This window comes from Phyllostomus discolor, chromosome 7, assembly GCF_004126475.2.
Source record: "Phyllostomus discolor isolate MPI-MPIP mPhyDis1 chromosome 7, mPhyDis1.pri.v3, whole genome shotgun sequence".
Lineage (NCBI taxonomy): Eukaryota > Metazoa > Chordata > Mammalia > Chiroptera > Phyllostomidae > Phyllostomus > Phyllostomus discolor.
The window spans coordinates 62961301-62988708 of record NC_040909.2 but is presented as its reverse complement, the minus strand read 5'-3'; the positions used below and the strand labels follow the sequence as shown (position 1 = coordinate 62988708).

Sequence of the window (27408 nt, the reverse complement as noted above, 5' to 3'; positions counted from 1 at the left end):
CCTGCAAAAATTAGAACTCTGTACTCACTGAACAACTTCCCATTTCTCCCTCCCATCACCCCCTGGAAACCACCATTCTACCTTCTGAATCTGTGTCTGACTACTGTAGAGGAAACCTATAGTGTCTTTTGTGATTGGTTTATTCCACTTCTCATAATATCCTCAAGTTCCATTCATGTTGTAGCACATGATAGGATTTCCTTTTATTAAAAGGCTAAATAATATTCCATTGAGTATATATACCACACTGTGATTAACTATTTATTTGATGATGACTATTTGAGTTGCTTCCACCTTTGGCTATTGTGAACAATGCTGCCATGAACATGGATGTACAAATATCTGTTTGAGATTCTACTTTCAATAAGTTTGAACATAAACCCAGAAGTGGGATTGCTGGATCATATGGGAGTTTAATTTTTAGTATTTTAAGGAACTGACAGCATTTTTTCCATAGTGGCTTGTACCAATTTACATTCCCACCAGCAGTACTTTAAATATCTTTTGAAGGAATCAAATATTGTAGTTACATTTGAGGTCCTAGGTTAGCTTTTCCTTTCACTCCCCTCTTTCTCTGCCCAGAGAGAGTCACTATCCTGAATTTGGTGCTTTTCTTGACCATGAATGTTTTTATATTACTTTGTTGACTTTTTGTATCTACTACTATAGATAACATGTCTACTGTCACTCTGATTTTTGTTATTCTCTCCATAATGTCTTTTCTTTCTCTCATAGTTTCTTGAAGTCCTACAGTTTTACTACAGGCTGTTTAAGTATGGCCAGGTCCAGATGTTTTCAAATTACAAATGGTTTTACATTTTGTTATACTTACTTTGCTCAGTATTCAGAAAACACTTTCATTCTGAGGCCCTATATCTTTCTTCAATTCTGGAAAATTAGTAATAATTTCTCTTCAAATATTGCTCCTTCACCATTCTCTCCACTCCATTATTCTGGAATTTCTATTCAACAAATGTGAGAGTTTACAATCATTCTCTGTATCTCAATTGCTCCTTCAGCCTTTTGGCTCCCCACCACATTCTGAAAACCTCAGTGCTATGTTCCAGTGTAAAAGTGTACTCTTTATCCAGCTAGAGTTCATCCCATTCACACATAGTCTATTTCTATAACTATATTATTTATTTCCAAGATTTTTATTTACTTTTTACATTTCTCTATTTAATGATGTAAAATTTCTTCAAAATTTTTTTCAATTACAGTTGACATATAGTGTTCTATTAGTTTCAGGTATACAACGTATAATTACTTCTCAAATGGAAGTTATACTTAACTACTCTGAACACTGCAAATATTTAAAGTCTATCAAGATCTATAAATTAGACTTCTGGCCAAGATGGAGGTGTAGGTAGACACACTGCCTCCTTGCACAACCAAAATAGGGACAATAATAATTTAGAAACAGAATAACAACCAGAACTGACAGAAAATTGAACTGGACAACCAGTATGGAAGTTGGACAACCAAGGAGTTAAAAATAGACACATTCATCCAGACCAGTAGGAGGGGCAGAATTGGCAGCCTGGCAGAGAGGGGTCCAGGCACAATGAGCCGTGGGACCAGGCATCCCGGATGCCCAAGACTACAGCAGGTGGACCCTGGGTATGAAAGGCAGTGGCTGGCAGACCCTCGGCGCACATGGGGTGGCAACCAGCAGACCTAGCAAGGCAGTGATTGTGAAGCAAGGCACTGCATGCAACCCAGGGTCCCAGCACTGGGAAATAGAGCCTCGGGGCACTAATTTAAAACACCTGTGGGGGTTGAGGCACAGGGAGAGACTCCCAGCCTCACAAGAAAATTCATTGGAGATACTCATGGGATCCTAGAACGTGCACAAGCCCACCCACATGGGAATTAGCACCAGAAAGGCCCAGTTTGCTTGGGGGAAGTGGTGGAAGGGACTGAAGTCTGACAGAGAGCAGAGAACAGAGCAAATGCCATTGTTCCCTCAGACCCCACCCCCACATACAGCATCACAACCCAGCAACATGGGTTACCCTGCCCGAGAGAATACCTAAGGCTCCACCCCTCACTACAAAACAGGCATGTCAAGGCAAGAAGAATGGCCCAAATGAAAGAACAGATCAAAGACCCAGAAAAAATACAACTAAGTGACCAAGAGATAGCCAACCTATCAGATGCACAGTTCAAAGCTCTGGTGATCAGGATGTTCACAGACTTGGCTGACTTTGGTCACAAATCAGATGAAAAAATGAAGGCTACATTAAGTGAAATGAAGGAAAATACACAGGGAACCAAGAATGATGGGAAGAAGACTGGGACTCACATCAATGGAGTGGACCAGAAGGAGAAAGATACAACCAAACAGAAAAGAATGAAGAAACAAGAATTCAAAACAGTGAGGAGAGGCTTAGGAACCTCCAGGACACCTTTAAACTTTCCAACATCTGAATTATAAGGGTACCACAAGGGAAAGAGGAAGAGCAACAAGTGGAGAAGTTATTTGAACAAATAATAAAGGAGAACTTCCCCAATCTGGCAAAGGAAATAGACTTCCAGGAAGTCCAAGAAGCTCAGAGAGTCCCAAACAAGTTGGACGTAAGGAGGAACACACCAAGGCACATCATAATTACAAGATAAAAATGAAGGAGAGAATCCTAGAAGCAGCAAGAGATAAGGAGACAGTAACCTACAAAGAAGTTCTCATCAGACTATCAGCTGATTTCTCAAAAGAGACCTTGCAGGCAAGAAGGGGCTGGAAAGAAGCATTCCAAGTCATGAAAGGCAAGGACCTACATCCAAGATTGCTCTATACAGCAAAGCTTTCATTTAGAATGAAAGGGCAGATAAAGTGCTTCCCAGATAAGGTCAAATTAAAGGAGTTCATAATCACCAAACCCTTATTTTACAAAATATTAAAGGGACTTATCTAAGAAAAAGAAGATCAAAAACATGTATAGTAAAATGACAGCAAACTCACAATTATTAACAACCACACCTAAAACAAAAACAAACTAAGCAAACAACTAGTACAGGAACAGAATCACAGAAATGGAGATCACATGTAGGGTTAGCAATAGGGGAGTGGGAGGAGGAAAGAGGGGGAAAAGGTACAGAGAATAAGTAACATAGATGGTAGGTAGAAAATAGACAGGGGGAGGGCAAGAATAGTATAGGAAATGTAGAAGCTAAAGAATTTATGACACATAGACATGAACTAAAGGGGGGAATGTGGGTGGGAGAGGGGGTGCAGGATAAAGGGGAATGAAGGGGGGTAATGGGACAACTGTAATAGCATAATCAATAAAACATATTTTTAAAAAATCTATAATCTTTGGTGAACAAACTTTCAAAATACTGATTTCGCTGGTTATGATATTTTCCCTCATAATTTGCCCTGACACATTTACTCATTTTCTTCTCCTTAAAACATATATTGTCTTAATTCCTGCATTTTTACTTAAAGATAGTGAAACAGAGGGACATGCTTGTCTCCACAAAATAATACCCACAAAGATATTACCTATATATGAATATACACTAAGAACATGATTTCAGGTTTTTCTGATTATAAAATTATATATACTAGCAAAATATTTAAAATACTTGGAGATGTTTGAAGAAGAAAACAGGATCTGTTTCATATTTATATAAATACTGTATGTTTCTGTCAATATCTGTTTTATGTTGATAGAGATATTCTATCTATATCAGTATAGATATTATTGATAAAAATATATGATTGTGGTATCATAGCACCTTTCTGATGTAAGAAGCTGCTGAGGTGACAGCCACAGAAAATCATTAAGAGATCTTAGGCACCAATAAATCATATATGTGTCAAATGAGGCTAATTACACATGAACCTTCCTTGTCAGAATGTGGATCAAATGCACAGTAGGGTAGCTGAAAGAAATGTGCCCACTCTGCACACTGATTTAGAGGATGGACATTTGCTTAAGGAGTGCCTCTTACAGGTGTTCCCAAACCTGCTTCATCATCCAAAACATTTGGTCACATTAAAAGAAGTGGAATTCCTCTGAATAGAATTTGACTCTGAAAGCTCAGTAGCAATAATGCAGATCATTTTCTGGAAGAGCTTCATATTTATGAGCTAATGGTGATTTTCTATTTTCCTTATAAACAATTCCACCTGAAAGTCTCAGAGTTGCTTTCTGTAAAAGCAACAAGATTTTTTTAAAAGCCCTTTTGTGTATTGTCTTTAATATAATGGTTTCTATTGTGGAAGTGGTTTATAAAATGCATTACATTTTACAATTGTCTATGTTTTCTTCAGATGTTCTGTGGTTATCCATGAAGTACAAGAATAATATTTAACATTTATCGAGGGCTTACTCTGTGTCATGCAGCATCCCATTTAATTTACATGTATATCTCTATAGAAACTCAAGCAGTTCTCTCAATAGTTACATATAGTAAATCTTATTCTCAGATTCCTTCCATATGATGAGGAAAACGGGAATAAGTTGTCCAATACTACTCAGGAGTAAAGCTAGGACTTGAATTCCACACACTGATTCCAGTCTTCCTTTTTTATATTTAGATCAGTATTTCTCAAAGTACGAATTTTGTAAAGTTAACTGCATAGGATGTTATTAAGGGATTTTTTAAAGAAAAAAGTGTTAATTAACTAAATAAGGTTGGAGAATATTGGACTAAACAAATGGGTTTCTTTCCTGAAGGATTTCTCAGAGTACCTAAGAGGTCATACACTCTATAAATCTCTAAAAGACAAACATGGAATATAACATTTCCCAGTCCTCCTTGAACACAAAACTCTTTTTGGTTAAGTCTTTTTTGACTGGCCTGCAAACTAAATCTATGAAATAATCACCTGCAAATCAGTGGTTAGAAAAGTGGTTTACAAACCTCCCTGCCAAGTGAGGCCGTTTTTATTTCCCTTTTACATGACAAAAGGAAGATCTGAGAGCTGTTAAAGACTGTAAGTTGCCACTGTGTACCTCTGCTATTTACTTTATAAATGATTATTCAGGTAAATTGGTAATAACTTCCTGGGGAATCATTTAGCTATATAAATGAAAAGCCTCTCAACCTTAGGGAGTTCAACATAAACCATTGAGGTAAGAAGAAAATATTAGAACATCAATTTAAAACTTTACTCTTTCACGTGTTTTGTTATATATGTGAATGTGTATAAAACATATGCCAAAATTTTAAATTTATTTCTAAATATTTATTACTGCTATAACATATAAGAATATATTATTTGATTATACACCAAGTATATACTATATTTATAAATTATGTATGATATTGCAATAAGAAATGTATATACTTTGCAAATAATTTTATATATACATATATGTATATATGATGGGTTACAATAATATTGTAGTAGTAAAATATATGTAAAATACACAATAGCCTAGAAAAAAACTAATTTTCTAAGAAAAGAAAAAATTACAAGAGATATTAAGTTTATATGACTAGCAGAAAGGACTGCAATGATAAACCAAAATGTTAATAGTAATAAGATCTTAGTAGTGAGATAAGGGGAAATTTTTATTTTCTTGTGCTTTTCTGTGTTATCCTAATTTTGTACAATAAAATGTATTTTAATAAATATTATATTCACAACATTCAAATTTTGACAATTACAAAAAGGTATATAGCAACAAAGTCTTTTTCCTGGGTTTCTCAGACAACCCATTCCCTCAAAATTATACAAAGTTATTGGTTTCTTGTGTATCTTTCCAATGATGCATTATGCATTATGTTGATACAATCTATTTATATATACATATTCTTTTTACCTTTTATCACATAAATAATAGCATACAATACACAGTTTTTCACTTTGCTATGTTAAATAATCTTGTACACCTATCATTTCACCCATGTGGGGATATATCCACAGGATAAAAATGTAGATACAAATTTCTAAAACCTTTCTTTAATCCTAAAGACTCAGATAAAAAATTATTCAAGTAGAATGGTTAGTTCAAAAGAAATTTACATTTGTCATTTGGATAAATATTGCCATTTGAAAATTATTGCTATATTCCAAAGCTATGAAAATATCTTCTCATGTTCTCTTTTGGCACTTTAATGTTTGTTTGGTTTTTGGGATCTGTGTGTGTTTTATGCTTCAATTTAGATTCTTTTACATTTATCCCAGCTTAATGAATACTTAAGAAAAACAAATTATTTAACATATTAAACTGCCCACTCATAGTGGAAATTCAAGTGCTGGTTGTCCCCATCTGTTAGATCACAGGATCTAGATGCAAATAAGGACGACTTGCAAAGGTTCAGCTTACACAGCAGATGAGCACCAGCCAGACCTCTGCTCTGCTGTGTGCTGGTTATTTGCTGCCTGAGCCACATTGTAGTGAAGAGACATATTCCTTCACATGAATTTTTCACATCAGTAGAACCCAAGCTGCTGTTTAGATTTTCCTCCTGAAATATTGTAAGTTGCTTTAATCATTTAAATAAGAAAGAAATGGTTTTCCTGTGTAGTGGGGTATGTGTATGGGGGGTGTGAACTTGTGTATGACAGTGCGAGAGTACATAAGAAAGGAACCCTTTATTCTTGCAGCAATTCTGTAGACGTGTTTCTCACTGGCAAACCTTAGCAGCTGCACTGAAATGTCAGATGGATTTGCACAGCTGACTCAAGTTGCTGAAAAGAGAGCAGCATAGCAGCTCCATAAACTGACCATCTCCAGCCAAGCCCTGCTTAATATAGACACGGAATGAGCTCAGCCTCAGTCACTCCTTGCTGCTCAAGCAAGCACGACTGGGGTTCTTGGGAGGAAAATCTCTCAAAGAGATGTTGACCTGGGATACTAGTTAACTGGGGAAACTTTTTGAGAGGTTTTTTTAAAATCATCTTTAATTATTTCTCTTTTTCTAGTAAAATAGAAAAAAATACAGAAAAAAAATCATGTCCAAGCACAGCAGGAATTCAGATCAAGAAGAACAATTTGATGAAGAGATTGATGAAGATAAAATTTTGGCCAACTTGTCCCCAGAAGAGCTGTTAGAACTGCAGTCAGAAATGGAAGTCATGGCTCCTGACCCCAGGCTTCCCGTGGGAATGATTCAGAAAGATCAAACAGACAAGCCACCAACAGGAAGCTTCGACCATAAGTCTCTTGTTGATTATATGTATTGGCAAAAGGCATCCAGACGCATGCTGGAAGATGAGCGCATTCCTGTCACCTTTGCACCATCCCAGGTAACCAGGGATTTGTGAACAACAGAGAAAGGGTGCCTGGGCTGGCAGGTGTCCATGTGGCAACTGCCATTTCTCAATATTTCATGTTTTGAATTGTTCTGTTGTCGCTTAAAGATGAAATTGTAATGTTTACTATTGGAAATTTCTGAAACACCTGTATGATATAGCTGTGAGAAAAAAGTTGATAATTTTGTGTCAATACCTCTGTTTTTTAAAAGTTGTTGTTTGGTTTGCTGTATAGAAAAATCTGTAGTCTATAGTCATGAAATTTAATGAATTAACTCATAACACAGAAGGAGTTGTCCTTAATTTTTGTTGGCTCACAGACCCCTTTAAAAGCTAATGAAAGTTCTGTACACTTTGTTTCTGGCACATACATACATATGCTGTATTTCACATACAATTTCAAGATCTCACAGTCCCTCTAAAGTCCATCCACATACCGTACAATTAATCAAGTCAAATAACTGAAAATATCTAATTTCCCATAGTGCACTGTATATCAGTGATTAATTTAGAAATTAATAGCTATTAGGCTGTTTAAAGATAGTTCTTTCTAAATGTTCTTACATGAAAGTAGAAGTGAGGTTAAATCTATGAATTTATTGTATATTAGCATGTTTTCTAATATGATAATACTAGGAAAAAATACAGAGATCCCAGGTAAAGTCTCTCTTAGTTATGCCTGCTGATATAGATAGATCTTGTCACATTACTGTCACACTGGCTGCAATTAGAAAAGTTGTAAACCGGTTTCATGGGCAAAAGAGTATAAACATGTAGTGAACTCAAGAAAATAAATTGCTGGCTTGATAAGGTTGGAGTTTAAGGTACAACTTCTACACATTTTATAATTAGAGTAAAAGTCAATCCTATATGTACAATTTCAGAAAAAGAAAATTGATTGGGTACTTTTCACGCTTTTTCTTCTCTTGGTAGAATTTAAACAGCTTGATGGCTGGCTCCCCCTATTGGGGAAGATGACAATTGCTAAGGTATTGTCAACTGTCAATCCCAATTTATAATTTGTTATGTGCAGTAAGATCAAGTTCTTGTTCATATGAACCTATGACTCCAACTGCTAACCACCTTTCAAAATGACACCTCTGAAGTAAACATATTGTATAGGAAAGTACACAAATTGATGGGCAACAATCTAATAAACATTATTGATAAAGACTGCCACTTTTCTTCCCAGACTAAGCAATTTTTTCTAAATCTCTGTATAATCCTGTCTCCCTGCTCCTACAGAGCAGAGCTGGCTCTGCCTCCTACACACCTTCCTTCAAAAAGGAACTGGACTAGTGAACCTGTCCTTGAAGTAGCCAGGGCAGTTTTTACAGAGCTGAGGAAACAAAATCAAAATCAAAATCAAGGCTTTGGTATATTCCAAAATATCAAACTGCTCTCATTTTCCCCACAATATTTTATGTTCTTAGGAAAACTTGATACATACAGTGTACTAGATTAGCTAGCAGATGAGGAATGTAAATTTTGGTTATGGCAGTAAGGAAATTATTGTGTAATTCAGGGCTAGTGAATACAAAGGTGACTATTCAGCTGTAAATAAAACAGGGACTTCACTGTATTGGTAAACAACTCCATTAGGTTTTTCAAAACAAATCAGTATTAGCTGCTTCTGGAAGTGTACAGCATTTTAAAAAACAATACTGAGTCTGAACACAAAAGGTACTATATTTCATTTTAATGTATAGGATGAGGTAAACATAGCCCCAAAATGGGCACTTATGTATGTGTGTTTCCGAAAAATTATCTTTATTTTGGTTGTATTTGCTTATAAAACTACTATGTGTTTTCAACTTTATTTAAAAGGCCCAATCACTCTAGGATTATATACTGTAACAAGTGACTATTCCCCTAAATCCTTCTTCTCAGTTATCTTAATGGTTACCTCTCTTCCTAAGAGCTAACTACTAATTTGGTGAACAATACAACAGGCTTTTGCCTACACATTTATAAAATTTTATGTTATATGTGTGTTTATGTGTATATGTACATACATACATATATAACAGAATACTATAGATACAGCTTATTTGCTTACATTTTTCTCAATAATAGATCTTTTTATTATCTCCAGTATATATCTCTCTATTCTGTATTTCTTCACTGTTTCTTTTAGGAAAACACTGAAGAGCAGCATAGAGAAGTGAACAGAGGTGACATAAAGGTGTCCCAGTATTTAAAAGAAAAGCTCAATAATGAAATCATTGCAAATAAAAGAGAATCAAAGGGCAGCAACAATGTCCAAGAAACAGATGAAAATAATAATGAAGATGAAGATGATGAGGAGGATGAAGGTGATGAGGAGGATGAAGCAGATGAGGAGGATGAAGCAGATGAGGAGGAGGAAGAAGAAAGTGAAGAAGATGAAGATGAAGATGATGAAGAAAATGAGAGTGAAGGGAGCAGTGAAAAAGCAAAAAGAGAAGAGATAGGTGAAGGAAAGGAGCCAATTAGAAATGGCGAGAGCCACCGGCAGGCAGTTCACCGAGCATTTGAAGGACAAAAGGACAGACCAGAGGCCCAAGAGAAAATTGAGAAAAGATATCAAAATTAGATCCTAAAAAGTTAGCTCTAGACACCAGTTTTCTAAAGGTAAGTGCAAGACCTTCAGGAACCAAACTGACCTAGATGGAAGCTTGAGGAGAGTTAGACAAAATGATCCTGACATGAAGGAACTCAACCTGAACAACATTGAAAACATCCCCAAAGAAATGTTACTGGACTTTGTTGATGCAATGAAGAAAAACAAACACATCAAAACCTTCAGTTTAGCAAATGTGGGTGCTGATGAGAATGTGGCCTTCGCCTTGGCTAACATGCTGCGTGAAAACAGGAGCATTACCACACTCAACATAGAGTCCAATTTCATCACAGGTAAAGGAATTGTGGCCATAATTAGGTGTCTCCAGTTTAATGAGACACTGACTGAATTGAGGTTTCACAACCAAAGGCACATGCTGGGCCACCAAGCTGAAATGGAAATATCCAGGCTTTTGAAGGCAAACAACACTCTCCTGAAGATGGGCTACCATTTTGAGCTCCCAGGTCCCAGAATGGTGGTGACTAATTTGCTCACCAGGAATCAGGATAGACAAAGGCAGAAAAGACAAGAAGAACAAAAACAGCAACAACTCAAAGAGCAAAGAAGGTTAATAGCCATGTTGGAGAATGGGCTGGGGCTGCCACCTGGGATGTGGGAGATGCTAGGAGGACCAATGCCAGATTCCAGGGTACAGGAGTTCCTTCAACCTCCTCCTCATCCTCCCAACCTCCCAGCAGTCCCTTTCAGTCGACAAAATGAAGTGATAAAAAAGCCATCACAGTCCCCTCCTTGCAGGACAGACCCTGACTCCTTCCGGGGAGTGAAGCTGAAGAGAACCCAGCGCAAATCTCGGATGCCAGAAGCCAGAGAAGCACCTGAAAAAACCAACCTCAAAGACGTGATCAAAACACTGAAACCAGTGCCCAGAAATAGGCCACCTCCATTGGTGGAAATCACCCCTAGAGATCAGCTCTTGAACGACATTCGTCACAGCAACGTTGCCTATCTTAAACCTGTAAGTAGAAGGAGGGAGAAATGGTGAACAAGCACCACAATAAATGTATGGCAACTCTATTCCTGTCCATTTTACCACCAGGACAGTCTCACTAATTGTGACTAACTGGAGATCTAAATTATTGGTTATCCCCAAGGACATACACCTATGTAACTTCTGCAACAATATTAACATCTAACAGTTACTATGCACTTATGATAGGCCAAATTCACTATATTAGTTAACTCATGTAATCATCTTAACAACCCCATAAAGTAGGTATTAGTATTCTCCCCATTTCATTGAAAGGAACTAAGGGTTAAAGAAGTTAAATCATTTATCCAGGAGACACAGAGCTGACAATCAAGTCTTGAGGAATCTGCTGTAGGCATAAGAATGAGGTCTAAAGAGGTCAGTCATTGTAGATATCTGAGTGCCTCCAAATTACCTTAAGAGTTGGTTTGTTTTTAGTAGATAAGAGGGATGACTGGCATTGCATTTATACTTTTCACTGTTTAGACAGGCAGACAAATGGTAAAGCTCAGGTTAGTGTCACCACAAATTAATGGAGTTTAAAATATTTTATCCTTATTTCAGTTTTATTTTATTTTATTTTAAGATTTTATTTATTTATTTTTAGAGAGAGGGGAAGGGAAGGAGAAAGAGGGAGAGAAACACCAATGTGTGGTTACCTCTCATGTGCCCCCTACTGGGGACCTGGCCCTGCAACCCAGACATGTGCCCTGACTGGAGATTGAACTGGCAAGCCTTTGGTTCACAGCCTTCACTCAATCCACTGAGCTACACCAGCCAGGGCAGATTTCCAGTTTCTTGTTCTTTTCTCTTCTCTTTGTCACCACGATGATGCAAATGTTAGAATGCTTGAAGTTGTCCCTTCTTCAAAACACTTCAAAAAGTGTTCTTTTTTCTTCTTGTTCTGATTGCTGTTGTTGTTGTTTTGGTTTCTTATGTTCCAAATCATTGATTTGATTCTTGGATTCATCCACTCTACTGTTGTTTCCCTATAAATTATTCTTTATTTCAATTAGTGTATCATTCATTTCTGACTGGATCTTTCTTTTTTAACTTTTTAAACATAGCTTATTGATTACACTATTACAGTTTTCCCATTTCCCCCCTTCACTCCCCTTCACCCTGAACACCCTCTCCCACCCACATTCCCCCACTTTAGTTCATGTCCATGTGTCATACTTATAAGTTCTTTAGCTTCTACATTTCCCATACTATTCTTACCTTCCCCCTATTTTCTACCTACCATCTATGTTACTTATTCCCTGTACTTTTTCCCCCTCTCTCTTCCTCCCACTCCCCTGTTGCTAACCCTCCATGTGATCTCCATTTCTGTAGTTCTGTTCCTATTCTAGTTGTTTGCTTAGTTGTTTTTGTTTTTGTTTTAGGTGTGGTTGTTAATAATTGTGAGTTTGCTGTCATTTTACTATCCATGTTTTTTACCTTCTTTTTCTTAGATAAGTCCCTTTAACATTTCATATTTCAGTTTTAATATTTACTATGATTCACTATTACTTCTACTGATATATGAAATGTTCTATTCCTTGTAGCTTAAATTACAGGAATGAATTTCCTTCATCATTACTATGATAGCATTTTAATTAACTACTATTTTAAAAATCTAATGTGGAATTTACCAAGAGATGACACTGACCAAATAGTTAATATATTATTTTATCATAGAGAATCGCAATTTTTTCAAAATGTTTTAAGCAAATTTCCATGTAAGCTGCTTATTTTTCTGCTTCAAAGAGCTATACATTCTAAAATAAGATAGCTGTTACATATATACATATATGTATACACATATATATGTAGGTGCCTTATTCTCGTCTGCTAATAATGCACAAAAAAAAATGACTTTTATTCAGAGAAACTCTGACTTTTGCTGGAGCAGGAGCCAGAATGAGAACACTGGAGGTCACATGAGGTCAGGTGAAAGTTCTTTCCCTGGCCTTGACTTGCCACACCTGCTCTTCTTGTGGCAGTCAGACCTCAGTAGGGAGTGGGCAGGGGGTCATTTTGAGAGAAATTGTCACTTCTGTAACCAGTCATCAGTAAAACATATCCAAGCTGCCTTGGTGGCTACACAGTCCAAAAAGTAACATTAGTCTGAAAAGAATGAAGAGAACTCTTTTTAAAATCTATATTAAAGATGGTGTGTAGATTCAGAGTAGAAGAGAGAATGAAGTTAAAATGGTCATCTGATCCAACTCCCTGCATTCTATGGAAATATTCTACTGAGCAAATCTACTTCCCTGGAGTCTGTTCAGCTCCAACCATTCACTCTCTCATTATGCAACAAATATTTGCATGATGCTCCCACATGCCAAGTGCCCTCAGAGGGGTCAGGAGTACAGCAATGAATAAGACCTGTACAATCTCCATATCATTGAGCTTACAATGTAGGTTTTACAACATTCACAGCCAAAATACTCTGCCTTTTACTCAACTGAGAACACTTGTTTTAAATCCAGATCCTAAAGTAAAAGACATTAAAATAAATTTACGATAACTGCAAAATGTTCCACCCTACTAAATATTACATTTTACCTTTTCAATTAATTCTAAAGTGTTATCCATTTTAAGTTGTGTTTTTTAATGTCCACTAAGAAAGAAAAGAATGTTTCAAAGTACACTCTCAACTAATTTGTGAATGACAGTCTTGCATATTGACCTCTGCATCAGAATAGCTTTTATGTGTTCTAACGGATTGGCAATTTCGGCTGCTTTCTGTACCTGGCTTAGCCTGCATGTACCTTGGATACAAAATGTCACACAATATCATCTACATGGTCTTGTAAAGTGTTCTGTGAGGAAAATGAAAATGCATTTTTCCACTGGTAAAAATTCATTTCACTAATGTCAATTTGCTCCCCATTGCTCTGTTTTTGTGCCTTCCTACATACACAATAAATTTCTGCTTTAATGCCGAACCATAGTGTAATCTTTAAAAGATTTCTTAAATCCCTTTATTTTGAAATTATTTTAGACTTACAGAAGTTCAAAGACAGTACAAAAATCCTTACATACCCATGACATTTTGCCACATTTGCTTTATCATTCTTTAAAAGGTTTTTAAATAGCAATGCACTTGTGCATGGTTAATGCCAACAGGGGGCCTCAATGTAGGCAGAAACAGTAAGACGAAAGGCTCTGATGTGTCTGTGTTTGCACATGCAGCCAACTATTGTAAATACCACTGACTGTTTTCAGGATGGTTGAAATGTCATAAAATGTGCATCTTAGACTCAATGAAATACAAAAATGCCACCAGTGATGATGTAAAAAAAATCCCAGTAAAAAGGGGTATTTTGGGCCAGTCAAATGAGACACAACAAAGCTCATTTGGAGAAGGTGAAATGAAAAGTTTGGGGGTTCTCTGCATTGAAGGACAGAGATGCCCTCCAAACCTTTGGATGTTCAAAGATGAGGTTAAAATTAAAATACAATTCTGAAATCTTGTGGGATGTTTATCACTGATGTTCCTAACTAGACTACTAAATGCCAAAAATGTACTTACAAATAAGTTATTCCTGGAAAACTTAAAAAAGAAAAAGACTATTTTCATCTCATGGACTTAGAAATATTATTTTTGTATTTTCTAAAGTATATGTCATTAAGTAATCTGTTTATATTTTAAGATTGTATTTTTTCATTTGAATGTTTATTCTCTCCACATGCTTCTGGCCCAAGATATCTGAAATCAAGCTGCCAGCAGAGAATAAGGAAAATCTGTTACTTACTTAGCTCACATGTTATCTCCTCCAAGAAGTTGCCCATTTAATTCAGTTTAAAAGAGATATATTCTGTAGGCCAGGTATTGAAAACTGGTGGCCTACAGGCCAGATCTGAAAGCCTATTTTATTTGGCTTGGGTATTATTATATAAAATTAAAAAATCACATTAAAAATCTTAGCTATCTGGCACCACTTGAAACCTTATTTCTGGCCCCGCTGGGCTTGCATTTCACAGCACAGATTAGGGGAGCTATGTACTGGCTTCTTTGGTCTCTCAATCCCCACCATGTCCTGCTGCCTAGCCTAACACCTAGCCTGCTCCACTTATTTTCACCACTGCTCCCATATAATTTTTAAAATTCTGTTGCTCTTGTTGTTTTTAGCTGTTTTAAAAGTCTTTGTGTTGACTATCAAAGTGAATTTATGAGATAATGACTATGAGTGAATAACTTTTAATCAATATGATAACAGCCCAAAACAAAGACATTAGGTTTGTACAGGCTTATCCCTCAAGGCAAATGTATGATTTCCTTTCACTCAAAAATTCTGTGGTTCATTCACTGCCCACCAGCTCTGATGAGTATTTATACTTTTCACTGAGGTTAATTGTATGTATGTCACATGCAAGCTTCTGTGCCAAGCAGGGTAAGTTTTAACTTCCCTGTTTTACTTTGGGCTTCCAGCCAGTGCCTAAAGACAGTGCTAAATTCTCTTTTGGAAAGACTTCAGTTTAATAATGACATGAACAGCTTTCCTTAGCCAAAAGAGTCTATGACACCTGAACAATCCTTACAATTACAACATGTAAGATTATAGACTCTCAAGTCTTCATCTCATCTCTAGCCATTTCTTCTATCTCTCCTTTACAAGACCTTCTTCTTTCTCCTTAACTAGGTTCTCTAGATCCTCTCTTTCTGCAATTTTCTCTTCTCTTCTCCTTTGTTTCAGTTACCACATAATCTGAGATAATCCCCAGATCTCCTTTTCAATTTATATCACTCAGGGTTTTCTTGCCCCTTCATTCAATCTGTCCCCAAACCAAGTTCTTCATTTTTAGGCCTGATCATTTTTTCTGGTTCCCATTTTCCCTTGTATCTCCATCCTTTCACATATTCCAGTCTAAAGCCCCAGAGCTGTCTTTAACTCCTATTTTCCTGCTCCTATTTCTTGCCTCCAAAAAGAACACAGGAGAATCTACAAGCCCCAAAGCCTAAACTGCATTATTGCTTTTGAAATGTTCTACTCCTTATAAAGGGAATCTCTCCATAGGAGAAAGCAATGTAACCTTTCAAATTCATCTCAAAAGAGCATATACTCACAAGGAATTGTATAGACCCTAAAATGACTTTCTCAAACACCTAGAGAGAAAAAGATACCAATACCTACAGTTTTTGATACAGGGTAGGGCCAAAGTAGGTTTATAATTGTGAGTACTCAAAACAGTTTATTGTTGTGTTACTATTTATCAGTTATTGTATTATTTTCCATGTGAACAACTGTAAACCTACTTTGGCCCCACCCTGTATATTGTTTTTCTAACATCTGTGGGAGTGATTCTCAAATTTTAGTATGAATCAAAACCACTTGGAAGGCTAAATACAGATGACTGAGTCCACCCCTAGAGGTCCTGAGTGAATAGGTCTTGATTCAATAGGTCTTGATTCAATAGGTCTTGGATGGGGCCTGATAATTTGCATCTCTGACAAGTTTCTTGGTGCTGCTGCTTATTTGGTGACTGTACTTGGACCACCATGGCTCTAGGACATTCATGGCAATCCACATTCCTGATATTTTCCCTGACAGACCTTCTTTTTTTGCCTCCATACCACTCTCTGCTCAAATTACCTTTTATTTTATCTCTATCTGTTGAAATCTACCCAGAGAAATCTGATTTCTCCCAACAACAAAAGAAACCACACAGAACATCAGGAGTGGGTTTCCACTGCCCCTATCTGTACCTCTGTCAGCATCTCCCACATTTTGCTTCAGGTTGGGAGAGCCCTTATGTGGACACAATGTAAGTTTCCACAGGTCTTCCTCACCCCTATCCTGGACATCCACTGGGGTGTTGATCCAGAGCAGGAATTCACCCAGGTGTGAGGAATTAAATACCCTCTGCTGAAATGGATCCTTCCACCCTGCCCAACCAGTCCCATTCGCTATGAGTTTATGTATGTGTAATGCCATACATACGTGTGCATAGTGCATACTGTTGAGCAAATTACTTATGCTGTCTGAGCCCATACACTCTTTACAAGGCTGTTGTAGGATGAAATGAGAAAATGTTTTAAAAATAAGTGTTACAAAACAAACAAACAAAATGGAAACACGCAGTTACAGAGAACGGACTGACAGTTGATAGAGGGAACATTGGGGGACTGGGAGAAAAAAGTGAAGGGATTAAGAACTACAAATGGGTAGTTAGAGAATAGAGCTGGGGATGTAAAGTACAGCATAGGGAATATAGTCAATAATATTGTAATAACTATGTATGGGGCCAAGTGGGTACTTGAAATATCGGGGGAACCACTCTATAAAGTACATGATTTTCTAATCATTATTTTGTACATCTGAAACTAATGCAGAATATTTAATGCTAACTGTAATTTTAAAAATTTTAAAGGAAAAGAAAAAATAAGTATTAACATTAATTACTAACTTATATTATTTAATCCTTAAAATAGCCTTGTGAGTTAGATACTATTATTGTCATTTTATGCCTGAGAAAATTGATGCTCAACACCACACAACTAGTAAGCGCTAGTCCCAAAGTTGAACACAGGTGGCTCTAGCACTTGCCCTCTTGTTTCGATGATATGCTTCACCAGGTGCTCAAAGCCCTTGGATCAGTTCCTGTGATCAAATGCCCAGTGAATGGCAGCTGTGGTTGTTGTTTTATCATAATTTTGGGGCTGTCTAGAATTTCTAATCCACTATGCATCTTTTGAGGTGTGTAAGTGTTGTCATTCCTGCTGTAAAGCTCTTGAACTTCCAAGATTAATTTTTTCCCTTTTATTTAAATGCTAAATCACAGGTGCAACTGCCAAAAGGACTGGAATAAGAAGAGGCAACAGAATAATCTAGAAGAACAGAAATTGAAATAATGACTCTTGGATTAGAGCTTGTGTATCAGCAGCATAGTTCTGGATCCAGGTGGAACTGGGGACAATGCTAATATCTGATGCGGGAATTTTATAAAAGGCAGAATGCTTAGCCCATGAAAAAATAGTGGCTGAAAAGGAAAGGGAAGGAGATTAAATATTAACATTCAGAGGCAATGTTTTCTACTTCCAATCAGTTTGAGTAACTTCAGTGAAATTTAACCATGTTTCCAGCACAGAAGTTAAAAAAACTTTTTTGTAAATATTTGCTTTACAATTGCTTTCTTCTGCTAAATAACAATAAATACAATAGAAGTGTTAACTATTATAGTTCCATTTTTTTATCTTCCATCTCTTCTGCTATAATTCACCACATAGTATCTTAAAGGAACAAACCATATTTCCCCTATGGAAATGTGATAGGTGGAGGGTAACAACCTCCAGGCCCTTCTAATGCTTTGAAATGGAAAAATTGTAAATTAGCTTTTCTCTCAGACTCAGCTGATGTTTCCATTTTCCAACCCTGTGATGCTTTCTCCCTTGGCCATTCCCCTGGTGTTTTGGGACATGCTTCTAATAGAGGTATCTGTGACAACCTAAATGTTTAAGCCACAGGGTGTGAAGAAAACAAAGTGTTTCCTGAAAAACTAATAGAGAAAACAAACCCTTCCCTGTTTCCATACATATAGGAAACACTGGGAGACAGCATGCTACCTCTGTAGAAAAAAATTTTTATAAATAATATAGTAATTGAGAGACTTTTGGTTTTAGCTAACTATATTTTGTTCGTTCTTTTTAAGTTTAGTCTGTGAATCTAATTTGATCATGTTTGATCATGTCTCTCCTGAATCTTCTAAATGAAACTTACTGTGTATGGGATTAAACTGAAGTTTCTTATCCTGTCACATAAGGCCCTCAGTGGCCTGGCCCTAATGTACTATCCAGTCTTATTTGCCACAAGTCCTTCCTCATGGAATTCCTATGCTTTTACTCTCATCAGCCCCTCTACAGAGTAGCCCCCAGAGATTTCCCTCTCACTTTCCACATATAAAGTCCTGCCCCATCTTTAAAGCCAGGCCAGGTCCCAATCCTCCACAAAAATCTTCCAGACAACCCCAACCCATGTGTTCTTTCTTCCTGCCAAGTTCCTAGGGCCCTACTTAGTTACCTGTTTTAGTCATTAGGTGCATAGAATCTGAAATTTTGTATAGAAGCAGCAGGAACCCTAGAAACCAGAAAATCACAATTTGATGCCTTTTCTCACTTCCTTACCCGAGTAAATAACTGGCACCTGTCTTGTTTCTTTTATACAATCACAGGTGCTAGACAACAGTCAAACAAATTAGAAAAATGGATCAAGTTTAAAACAATACACTATTTGGAAGGACAAGCCATGGTAAAGAAATAGGGTGTTTCTATATTTTAAAGCTAATTTAGTGTGTACAAAGTATCCAAATTTAAACTGTTATAGTTATCAATCAATTAATTTTAGAATGGCCAATAGCTGATAGCTTTGTTTTATCCTGCTTTATTATTTCTATAAAACATCCTTGCATATTAAGCAGGATAATTAAGAAAAGGCTATAGTAAATAAGATCTTTAAGTGTCTAGCCCATTCTACAACTAAACTCTGATAAGACAAAGTGTTCACATCATATTTAAAAACTTAATGCATATTAGTGGTTGAAGTTCTGGAAAGCCTTTACACATTTGCTTATACAGCCACAATGTTGATAAAGTCAGCAGTTTCAAAAAGTGCTAATAGTCCTGAAGGGACATTTTAATCTTAGATGTGTAAAAAGTGAACATGACCCAAATTCATAGAGTATTGCCTCAACACACAGGTTTTGTCAAGAAGCAGGTTCACATTATGCTTTTTCTATCTACTCATTCCTATGCTAAAAATTTCTAAATTGAATATTTTAATGTTTTTAAAATGTAAAAATTTCCCCCCAAATATTTGCTTCTTGCCTGATTGAGAGGAGGTCTCAAGACTTCAAATGGCAGTCATTGAGCTCTCACCCTGCCCGTTTAGATAGATGATATGAAGTGGGTATGGGGGCTCAAGGGCTATTACTGCCATTTGAAAATAAAATACTCGCCATACATGGATACGGCCTTAATGTGTTTCTGACATTTCAGTGATAGCAAACCATGCACAAAATGGACAGCTGAGTTAACACTGTGAGGAGACAAAATAATGAGAACAGTTTTTCCAAACATAATGAAATATCATATAGTGTCTGTATTTTTATGATTGATCCGAGTGCATTCTTAGAAAACTGAGACCCAGGGTAACAAAAACCCAGGGCATTTTTGGAAATTGTATGCTCTCTAGCAATTTTGTGTGAATTTTTATATAAATACTGTTTTACAGTTATAGAAAATGTTACAAAAATAGATAACCATGTAATAGTTTATAGCATTTACATACTACTTTTCCAGAATTGATATTAACTGTTACTAATTATAATAATTACATTTTCAAAATTCAAGTTGACATTTTCCCCAAGTTTCTTGTGTTTAGTCAGAGAAATCACTATGCAGAAAATGGAAGGAGCTAAAATGTATATAAACCTATGTCAGGTTTAAAAAAGGATCTCATTGGGACATCAAAATTACAACTAAATTGCAGAACAACCATCATTTAGAATTGTCTGAAATATAGCTGAATGGAAGTCATACAACTAAGGAGATAAAGAAGCCACATTGAGACTGGTAGGAGGGGCAGAAACCCAGTACAGACTGGTCCTACACCCATGTGTGGTAGATAAAAATCAGGAGGGATAGCTTGGTTGTGGAGGTCACCCCTGAGGAGCAAAGGGTCCCAGCCCCACATTAGGACCCCCAGCCCAGAGTTCTAGTGCCAGGAAGAGAAGTCATCATAACTTCTGAGTGTGAAAATCTGTAGAGATTATGGCTGAGTGAGATGCAGGCTTCTGGAATCTAAGAAGTTCCTCTTAAATGCCCGATACATAGGTATTCACTCAAACTCACTTTCTCTGAGCTCCAACACGGGGGCAGCAAGGACACACAGGGAAGAACCAAATTATCCAGCATCAGGGCAAGGGCTGAAGGGGCAGCTTTCTTCCAGACAGAAGTGCCAGCAAATGCCATTGTTACTTTGATGAGCCTTCCTCCTACACCGCTCACAGGTGGGCACCGTATGAGTCTCCATCAACCTGGCTAACACTGTTTGCCCCACTCCACTGATTCCCTGAAATCCCTCCCTACCCAACTTGTAGGCCCAGCCAAGCTCTTTCCAGTGGCTTTTCCATATAAATGACCTGTTTTGGCTCATGCCTCAGACTTTCCTAAAATCTCTCAAACAAATATCTGGCCTCAACATGGCCCACACCTCTTGCTAAATGGCCCCAGGCCTGGCACTAGCAGTAGCCTGCCTTGGTTCACAGCTTGGCCTAGCCCGGGCACCTCCAAACCCAACACAAGTAGCAGCCATCTGAAGATCACTTTGTAGCTCATATTGGGTGGCCCAAAACAGAACACAGGTGGTGTCTGACATTGGCTTGCACTTCCCAGGAGGCTCCAGAGCCACTGCACCCTGTGGACAGATTCATAGCACATTGAAGCATCACCCAACCATGTCCACAAGCAACACACCCAAGGGGCAGACTCAGTGAGCACCAGAGCCTCATTTAAATAAGTCCTGCTCCAAGGGCTGTGATCCTGCACAGCTAGTCTCCCATGGTGGTGACAGCCAGTCTTTGCAGCTGACTGGCCTGGGGGTAAATCTCTCCCACTGACATGCCAACAGCAATCGAGACTCAACTATAATAGAAGGATATACATGGGGTGTTCACTTGGAGCACCCAGTTCAGATGATCAGGAAGCCTGTGCAACTGGTCCTTATAGGAGGACACCTCCTACATTACGCCACTCCACCAAGACTAAGAGATGTAGCAACTCTACATAATGAACAGAAACAAACAGAGGGAGGCTGCCAAAATGAAGAGACAAAGAAACATGTCCCAAAGGAAAGAACAGAGCAAAACTCCAGAAAAAGAACTAAAAAAATTAGACACAAGCAATTTACTAAATGCAGAGTTCAAAATAGTGGTTATAAGGATGCTCAATGAATTTAGTGAGAACTTCAACAGCATAAAAAAGGACATGGAAACCATAAAAAAGAACCAGTCAGAAATGTAGGATACACTAACTGAAATGAAGAAAAATGTATAGGGTATCAACAGTACAGTTGATGAAGCTGAGTCAAATAAGCAATTTGGAATATAAGGAAGCAAAAAACACCCTGCTAGAACAGCAAAAAGAAAAGAGAATTTTAAGAAATGAGAATAGTGTAAGGGTGCTATGGGACGACTTCAAGTGTATCAACATTCACATCATGAGGATGCCAGAAGGAGAAGAGAGAGAGAGAAAGAGAGAGAGAGAGAGCAAGAAATTGAAAACCGCCCTGGCTGGCATAGTTCAGGATTGAGCTCAGGCTGCAAACCAAAGTGTTGCAGGTTTGATTCCCAGTCAGGGTACATGCCTGGGTTGCAGGCCATGACCCACAGCAACCGCACATTGATGTTTCTCTCTGTCTCTCTTTCTCCCTCCCTTCCATCCCTAAAAATAAATAAATGAAATCTTAAAAAAAAAAGAAACTGAAAACCTATTTGAAAAATAGTGACAGAACTTGGTGAAAGGAGTAGACATACAAATCCAGGAAGTGCAGAGTCCCAAACAAGATGAACCCAAAGAGTCTCACACCAAGACACATCATGATTAAAATGCAAAAGCTTAAAGACAAAGAGAGAATCTTAAAAGCAGCAAAAGAAAAGCAGTTACTTACCTACAAGGGAACTCCCATAATACTATCAACTGATTTCTCAACAGAAACATTGCAGGGCACAAGAGATTGGCAAGAAATAGTCAATGTGATAAAAAGCAAGACCTACAACCAAGACAACTCTACCCAGGAAAGCTATCATTTAGAATGTAAGGACATATAAAGAGCTTCCTAGTCAAGGAAAAGCTAAAGGAGTTCATCACCACCAAACCAGTATTCATGAAATGCTAAAGGGTCTTCTTTAAGAAGAAAAAATATTTTTTAAATGGCAATAAATACATATCTATCAACAATTTAATCTAAAAAAATAATTGAACAGCACAAAATAGAAACAGACTCATAGGTACAGAGGACATTTTGATGGTTGCCATATGGGAGGGGGGTTGGGAGCATGAGTTAAAAAGGTGAAGGGGTTAAGAAATACAAATTGGGCTCTGGCTGGTGGTGGCTCTGTCATTCAGTTAAGGGTTTCAGGCTCAATTCGCTGTCAGGGCACATGCCTAGGTTGTGGGTTCAGTCCCCTGTTGAGGTATGTACAAGAGGTAGCCAAACAATATTTCTCTTTCACATTGAAGTTTCTGCCCCTCTCTTTCTCCCTTCTCCTATCTAAAATCAACAAGCAGGCCAAGATGGAAGCATAGGTACATACACTTTGTTTCCTTGCACAACCAAAAGAAGGATAACAACCAATTAAAAAACAAAAAAACAAGCATAACTGCCATAAAATTGAACTGTATGGAAGTCTGACAACCAAGGATTTAAAAAAACATTCATCCAGACTGGTAGGAGGAGTGCAGACAGGAAGCCGAGGAGGTGAGAACACACACAGTAAGGCAGCAGCTGGTGGAATGAGATATCCCACATCACATGTGGATAAGCTAGGAGAAACAATTGGGAAACAGGACAGACTATACAATCCAGGGTTCCAGTATGGGAAAATAAAGCCTCGAAACCTCTGGTTATAAAAATCTGTTAGGGTTGTGGTGGCAGGAGAAAGGCCCAGCCTCACAGGATAGTCCGTAGAAGGGGCCCACAGGATCCTAGAACATACATAAGCTCACCTGCCTGGGAATCGGCACCTGAAAAGGCACAATCCACTTGTGGGAAGCAAGGGAAATTGACTGAATGTGGGGCTAGAGTCAAGCAAGCAGCATTGTTCCCTCTAACCCCTCTCCCACATACAGGGCCACAATGCAGCTGAGTTGCCCTGATCTGGTGAATACCTAAGGCTCCGCCCTTTATAATGTAATCAGTGCACCAAGACAAAGAAATATGGCCCAAATGAAAGAACAGATCAGAACTCCAGAAAAAGAACTAAGTGATGAGGAGATAGCCAACCTACCAAGTGCAGAGTTCAAAACACTGGTAACCAAGGTGCTCACAGAAATGATTTAACATGGTCACAAAATAGAGGAAGTGGTGCAAGCTATGAAAAGTAAAATAAAGGAAAATGTACAGGGAACCAACAGTAACAGGATGGAAACCAGGACTCAGATCAATGTTTTGGAACTAAAGGAAGAAATAAACATTCAACCAGAACAGAATGAAAATCAAGAATTTGAAAAAATGAGGGACACTTAGGAATTCTGGGGCAACTTTAAACATTCCAACATCCAAATCATACGGGTGCCAGAGGAGAAGAGGAAGATCAAGTAATTGAAAATTTATTTGAAAACACAATGAAGGAAAACTTCCCCAACCTGGTGAAGGAAATAGACCTGTAAGTTCAAGAAGTTCAGAGAGTCCTAAAGAAGTTAGATCCAAGAAAAAAACATACCAAGACACATCAAAATTAAATTACCCAAGATTAAAAATAAGGCAAGATTCTTGAAAGCAGCAAGAGAAAAGGAGACAGTTACCTACAAAGGAGTTCCCATAAGACTGTCAGCTGATTTCTCAAAAGAGACCTTACAGGCAAGAAGGGGCTGGGAAGAAGTATTCCAAGTCATAAAAGGCAAGGACCTACACCCAAGATTGTTCTACCCAACAAAGTTATCATTTAGAATGGAAGGGCAGATAAAGTGCTTCCCAGATAAGGTCAAGTTAAAGGAGTTCATCATCACCAAGCCCTTATTTTATGAAATTTTAAAGGGACTTATCTAAGAAGATAAAAACATAGATAGTAAAATGACCAGCAAACTCACAATTATTAACCACACCTAAAACAAAAGACAAAAAGAAACTAAGCAAACAACTAGAACAGGAAGAGACTCACAGAAATGGAGAACACATGGAGGGTTAGCAACAGGGGAGTGGGAGGAGGAGAGAGGGGGAAAAGGTACAGAGAATAAGTAGCATGGATGGTAGGTAGAAAATAGAAAGGAGGAGGTTAAGAATAGTATAGGAAATGTAGAAGCCAAAGAACTTATATGTATGACCCATGGACATGAACTAAAGTGGGGGAATGTGGGTGGGAGAGGGTGTGCAGGGTGGAGGGGAGTCAAGGGGGGAAAATGGGACAACTGTAATAGCATTATCAATAAAATATATTTTAAAAAAAACCTGATGAACAATCAAATGATAACTTACAAATATCAACAACTGAACCTAAAAAAGCAAAACAAAAAACAAACTAAGCAAACAATTAGAATAGGAACAGAATCACAGAAATGGAGATCACATGGAGGGTTATCAGTAGAGAGGGAATGGGGGGGAATGGGGGGAAGGTATAAGGAATAAGAAACGTAATTGCTAGGCACAAAATAGACGGGGGAAAGTTAAGAATAGTATAGGAAATAGAGAAGACAAAGAACTTATATGTATGACCCATGGACATGAACTAAGGAGGGCAATTCTGGCAGGAGGGGGCTGCATAGTAAAGGGGGAGAAAAAGAAGGGGACAAATAAAATAGCATAATCAAGTAAAATATACTTTGGAAAAAAGGAACGAAATTCTCACACATGTTACAACATGGATGAAGCTTGAAGACATTATACTCAGTGAAATAAGTTAGTACAAAATATTGTATGAATCCAATTAGATGAAGCATCTAAGAATAGTTAAATTCATAGAAACAGAAAGTATCATGGTTGTTTTCAGGGACTGGAGGAAAGGGAGATGAGGAACTGTTGTTTAATGAGTGCAGAGTATCAGTTTAGCAAGATAAAAAAAACATGGAGATTGCACAACAATATGAATATACTTAATATTATGATCTGAACACTTAAAATGGCTAAGATGGTGAATTTTATATTATGTGTGTTCTACCCCAATTAAACAGTATGGTGCTTGCTGGGAAGAGGGGGTATAAGGGGGCTAAATGGTATGGGAAAAATACAATAAAGATTAAAAATAATAATAAAAGAAAAAAATCAATAAGCATATTCTCGGGTGAGGAGTAAAAAAGTACAAATTGGTAGTTACAGGAGAGTCATGGGGATGTAAAGTACAGCATAGGAAATATAGTCAATAATATTCTAATAACTATGTACAATGTCAGATAAATATAAGATATATTGGGATGATCACTTAGTAAGTTATAGAATGTCTAATCATTGGGGTATACACCCAAAAGTAGTCAACTTTAACTAAAAAATAAAAATGGTCCTTTTCATGATGACACACCCAAAGCAAAGAAGGAAGCCCCTGACCCTCCCAATGCCTTAGCCAAAGAAAGCAGTGCTGAAAGGTGTCCACATCCACAAAAAAAAAATCCACATATTACCCACCTTCCAACAGGTGAAGACATTGCAGCTCTGAAGGCAGTCTAAATATCCTCAGAAGAGCACTGCCAGGAGAAACAAACTTGACCACTATGCCATCATCAAGTTCCCTCTGATCACTGAGTCAGCCATGAGGAAGGGAGAAGACAACTATACATTTGCCTTTATTGTGGATGTCAAGGCCAACAAGTACCAGATCAAACAGGCTGTGAATAAGCTCTATGACAGTGACATGGCCAAGGTCAACACCCTGATTAGACACAATGAAGAAAAGAAGATATATGTTCAACTGGCTCCTGGCTATGATGCTTTGGATGTTAGCAACAAAACTGGGATCATCTAAAGTGACTCTAGCTGGCTAATTCTAAATATAAAAATTTTACACTGTAAAAAAATTAATAAATAAATAATGATTTAAAACATTTTTAGAAAGATCCCTTTGAAATTCAATTTATTCTGGCAGAAAACTAATAACATATTAAATTTTTATTAAACACTATTTGAAACAGAAGCTGAGTATTTGCTGTGTAGCATATCACTTATAGGATTGTCACCAACTCTCTCAGATATTTGACACACATGTGCATTAAATAAAGTCTTACAAAAAGGCCTTTGATACATTTTATTCTTCATATTTGGGTCAGGGTACCATTCCTAGATCATGTCTGTGAAGTCATGATAACATCACTGTGCTAGAGATGAAGGCTGCATGTAGCTGAGAAATTAAAATGCAAGAAAGTTAGGAGCAGTGTGTGTTGTGGCCTCTTATTCTAAGAAACACACAGCCTCTTCATGAAGTACTGCTGCAATTGTCTTCATGGTCCAGCAAGAGGGAAGTCAAAATGGTTTTTATTCATCCATGAAATCATTGTTTAATTTATTTCTAAATACATGGGAAATGAGAGGAAGAAAGTAACAGAATATATAAACACATGCTATCTTAATTCTAATGTTTATCTATAAAAACACAAAGTTGTAAGAATTGCTACTTAAAATTTTTATGAGCTGAAGAATCTGGTGATCACTCCCATTTTCATTCCCATTTTTAAATATTTTTGCTTGGTCATCTAAAGATGCTTTTTAGAGCTGGAGAGAAGCCTTATAACCAAGGACAGACAGAAGAAACCACTTCATCACAACATGAGTGGTAGGGAGTGCAGAGACTCAAGAGGGCTGGTGAGATTCCCATGGGTGGCAGCTGAAGATCTGGAAGGATATTTCAGGGCCTGGTATTTCAGTTCTCCTGAGAAGTGTGAGGTCTAAACCCCAAGCTGGGCTTCCTAGCATATATTACCAG

The 27408-nt window shown here is 37.5% G+C and overlaps 1 protein-coding gene and 1 pseudogene across 1 annotated transcript; both read left to right on the top strand.

The window, feature by feature from the left end:
• The first annotated feature begins 6466 nt into the window (after positions 1–6466).
• Positions 6467–20216, top strand: LMOD3 (leiomodin 3). Its single transcript, XM_028518640.2, is given in 5 exon segments — positions 6467–7204; positions 9348–9765; positions 9768–9839; positions 9842–10788; positions 17572–20216. Coding segments are annotated over 5 exon segments (1758 nt in total). The 5' UTR covers positions 6467–6910; the 3' UTR covers positions 17599–20216.
• On the top strand, positions 17641–26454 carry LOC118501897 (annotated as a pseudogene).
• Positions 26455–27408: the final 954 nt, after the last annotated feature.